At 48.9% G+C, this 4,404-nt stretch overlaps 1 protein-coding gene across 1 annotated transcript; it reads left to right on the forward strand.

Moving 5' to 3' along the window:
• Window positions 1–6: 6 nt before the first annotated feature.
• Window positions 7–1,288, forward strand: MYADML2 (myeloid associated differentiation marker like 2). Its single transcript, XM_008630877.2, has one exon. It carries the CDS (start codon window positions 144–146, stop codon window positions 1,047–1,049), a length of 906 nt encoding a protein of 301 aa, XP_008629099.1. The 5' UTR covers window positions 7–143; the 3' UTR covers window positions 1,050–1,288.
• The last annotated feature ends 3,116 nt before the right edge of the window (window positions 1,289–4,404 follow it).

The raw sequence follows: 4,404 nt of genomic DNA on the forward strand, positions 1-4,404 counted from the left end.
CCACTGATGCCGGCAGAGACCAGCGAGATTTGAGCTGCCACTGCACTGAGCTGGGACCAGGTGTGCCTCAGGGCAAAGGTGCAAGAGCCAGAAAGGACATCTGAGAAGGCATTGAGTGCATTGTCTGCTGGACCGGAAAGATAATGGAGAGCACGGGAGGGCCATATCTGAACACAGCTGCTGTGACTTCCCCTGTAGGAATAGCTCGATTGCTGCAGATGACCTTCGGATGTACCACATTCAGCCTGGTTGCCCACCAAGGGGGGTTCAGTGCCGCATATGGCACCTTCTGCATGTTTGTCTGGACCTTCTGCTTTGCCATCACTGTGTTCATCATCACCTGTGAGTTCACACACCTGCACAGCTGCCTGAGTCTCTCCTGGGGAAACTTTACTGCTGCTTTTGCCATGCTTGCCACACTCATGTCCATCACAGCTGCAGTGATCTACCCGCTCTACTTCGTCCAGGTGGGCTGTTACCCCATCGGCTGTGAGGTGAGAGATTTCCGCATTGCAGCCAGCGTCTTTGCGGGCCTTCTGTTTGTCGCGTATGCCACTGAGGTGTTCTTAACCAGGGCAAAACCAGGACAAGTCACCAGCTACATGGCTACTATCTCTGGGCTCTTGAAAATCGTTCAGGCCTTTGTGGCCTGCATCATCTTTGGGGCACTGGTGAACGACAGCCAATATGGTAAATATGTGGCGACACAGTGGTGTGTGGCTGTCTACAGCTTTTGCTTTGTGGTGACAGTGGTGGTAGTGGCCTTCAGTGTCACAGGTAAGACTGCCTTGCTGTGGTTCCCTTTTGAGCGTTCTGTGGTCATCTACACCTTTGGGGCTGTGCTGCTCTACATGAGTGCTGCGGTCATCTGGCCAGTGTTCTGCTTTGACAGCAAGTATGGCTCCCCACGACGCCCTGGCCTCTGCGCCAAGGGGAAGTGCCCCTGGGACAGCCAGCTGGTGATTGCCATCTTCACCTATGTCAACCTGCTGCTCTATGTCTTGGACCTGGCATACTCCCAGCGCATCCGCTTTGTCTCACACCTCTGAATTGTGGGTTGGCCTCTGTGGAGGCATCCCAGTGCTGTGAACCACTGAAGATGCAGAGGGATGGGGCAAGGGGCAGGGAGGTGCTGGGCAGGCATGCGCACAGCACCAACATCAAGGTGAGGACTGACTACACTAAAAAATTAATGACCTGGAGCAGGTGGGCTGCAGCCGATGCAAAGCACAGCCCAACTCCCCCATGGTTCTGCTTCACCTTCCTTCCTGGTGCCAGCACAAAGGAATGACAGGTTATTGAGCCAAATATTAGGAAAGGCACCAAGGATTTTGAAACTGTTAACCAGTGCTTAATGGTAACCAAGTGACTACTCAGGAAGTGGAAAAGTTAAAAGCTGCATGAAGGAACACCAGAAGATGAAAATCAATCCCTCGGAGTTTGGGTTACTTTGGGCTGTGTGGTGAGATGTGGAATGCCTGCAAGTGTGGGCAGTTCGGTCTGGGTGTTTCTGAGAAGAACATCATAGCCATAACAGTATTTTGAAGGTTACCAGTCTTTCCCCTTCATCTCCTTTGCTGTCTAGCACGGAAAAGGAATATCCTCAAGTGTACACCTTGGAGGAGGCCTAGGATATTCCTATTTAGCAAAAACTGAGTCACTACAGAAATGAAAATTTGTAAAGTTGGGGCTCTACTGCTGAGAATCAGGTTGCAGAGCAGAGCCAACCTGCAAAGTGACTGTGTGTGACCTGCCATCCTCACTTGAGCAGCACAGAAAGTAGCTTGGCACATGCTCTGTCTTGATTAATGGGCCACCATTTCTTTACACTGGTGTCAAGGGTTTTTTTCTGGAGGCTTGAAGATAAGTTCTGAGGGAGTGTGAAAGGGAAGGCAGAGACTAATTGATCTCACGGTGCTGCACAAGAGACCAAACCAGGCAGGGAGGGGGCATGGACAAGACGGGACATGACAGAACTTGCACACAGTACCCCAGAGCAGCTCAGGCGCAGGATTCCTGAGCACTCTGCATCACCAAGTAGCCGAATGTCTCAGACGCATCCCTGACTAAACATCCACTTTGAAGTTCCACACTTCTCAGCTCAGATTTCAGGCTCCATAGAAATCTTCATTTGTTCCAGGGAGAAGCCAGAGTGTCCAAGTGCTTGTGCAGCTCATGCAGACTTGAGTACTTTGATTAAAATCTCCAGTAGCTGCCTGTCAGAATCAAGATTTATTTTTTATCCAAAATAAAATAAAGCTGAATGGCAGATGTACGCTTACATCTCCTGAGATGTGTGTGCTGTCACCCTCCTCTCCACACTTTCATTGCAGCAGACGCAGCCCTTTCTGCATGAAAGCAGAGCTCACTTTATTTTGATGTACAAAGCCTGAACACAGACCCAAAAAAGTACAGACACAAGACAGCAAGACATCTGAGTGGATTCTTTGCAACAGAATGACTCAGGAATAAGGAAGGAATCTTACTTTTCATCAGTGCTTTGTGTGGGGTTTGAAAACCAAAGGGAAAACTTGTTGGGACAGATTATGTTGAATAATTCTGAGCAAGGACCAGCCCTTAGCAGTGGGGAGCATTAGCCAGGAAATGGGACAAGAATTGGGATCCAGCACAAAGGAACAGCCTTCCAAGGGGGTTTTCTCTTCTGCGAGTTCCAGTGAAGGGCAGGAAATCTGGAAGATGTGGTCCAACAGGAGGCTGGTAGGGCAAGACCCAAGGCTATCCCGCCATCAATATAAACCAGGAGCTTTATTTCTTGCCACCCAAACAAATTACGGGTTGTACAAGTACAAAATGCTGACTTGGAAAAGGAAATCAACTTTTGTTGGAGGAGTCAATTTACAAAGAGCCACTGCATACAAAGGGACCTTGAGCATTTATGATGTATTCCTCTTAAACCCACCAATGTGGATAAATTAAGCTGTGTCACACTTGAAAATTACTTTTTTGTTGTTATTACAGATCACTAAAACCAAACAGGTGCCTGTGAAGCACCATGGCTTTTGTTATAAAATTCAATCCAACGAGCTCAGGAACATGGCGTGAGGAAAGTCCTTCCTGCAGGCTCTGGTGTGGCTCTGGGAGGCTGGGAGGACTGGGGAAGGGGGTCAGCAGAGGCAGGAGCACACAAGCACGGGGGTGCTTGTCCCCCAGGATGACACTGCCAGTCACTCAGGCAGTGGCAGCTGTTGGAAAGCTCCTTGGCTGGTAGCATATGGCTGAGCCAGGCACTGCTGGCTTCCTGCTGGGAAGATTTTGCACCAAGTAGGAGCAAGAGCAGAAACATGGTAAAATCTGCCACTGCCATGAGTTGATGCATCTTACACTGAGTCAGGGACAAAGGGCCAGAGAGAAACCAGTACCTGGGAAACAATGAGGGCAAAACTGAGTGCCTTCACAATAAGGGGAAAGCAAATTCAACATGGAAATCATGATCCCACTGACTGGAAGAGTGGAAACACAAGTCATTGCCAAGAACAGTGTGTTCAGATTTAGCTTTCTCATCTGCCAGCCAAAGACTGAGCAAAAAATGTGAACATGGTCAAAATGGCAAAAAAAGATTGTGTGGACAACAATCCTCTCTTTTAGGAGAAAAAAAAAAATTTAAAAAAAAATCAAAACCTCATGCTTCAGTGGTTAAAACACTCCCCAACCATTGGAAACTATGAGATTGCCCAATCCAGGACAGAGAACATCTGATATCTGCTCAGCAGGATTTACCAAACAGCTCTGTCATGATTCAGTTCACCAAACCCCCTTCATTTCCAGAGTGTATTGACCCCTTTAATAAATAGATGATGATCAAGTAGCTCACCATGAACCAGGTTTCCCCAGTCGCCAACCATTCCCAACCTTTTTTGGTAAACTAATGTTAGGATGTATGTGTGTTCCTTAATTACGGACTTGTGGGGATTCCAGCCTGGCTAGATTAAAATCTGAATCGTTAATGGGTTGGGTTTGGTTTTTCCCTTCTCTTTTGGAAGCCTGAGGTTTGGTATCCCCAGAAGACAGCATTTAGGAACATTTATCAACAAAAAAACCCCACTGAGATTTATTTCTGTCAATAAAGGAGCAAGAAAAAAGTAAAAATGAAGCCAGTGAGGTAATATGATATTTAGGAAAAAAAGCACTGCCTGCTGCCTGGGTTTTACAGGAACACTCCACACCGGCCCGGTCTCTCCACAGCCCAGGGCCGCAAGGCTCTGATGGAGGCCACCCTCGGTCCTCGGGGCACGGCGGGAGGCCGCACTGCGCCCGGGCCCGGATGGGAATCGGGCGACGGAAACTCCCTCCCCGTTCACGTGCAGGGAAATCCCTCGGGAAACCTACGGGCAATCCCAAAGCACGAGGTACCGCCGCTCTGGCACCAGCGGCCGCGGGGCCGCT

The sequence above is a fragment of the Corvus brachyrhynchos genome, unplaced genomic scaffold (assembly GCF_000691975.1).
Source record: "Corvus brachyrhynchos isolate BGI_N302 unplaced genomic scaffold, ASM69197v1 scaffold340, whole genome shotgun sequence".
NCBI lineage: Eukaryota > Metazoa > Chordata > Aves > Passeriformes > Corvidae > Corvus > Corvus brachyrhynchos.

What these genes read in the sequence shown, in the direction of transcription:
- MYADML2 (XM_008630877.2), top strand. Translation starts at nt 144, where the DNA reads ATGGAGAGCACGGGAGGGCCATATCTGAACACAGCTGCTGTGACTTCC.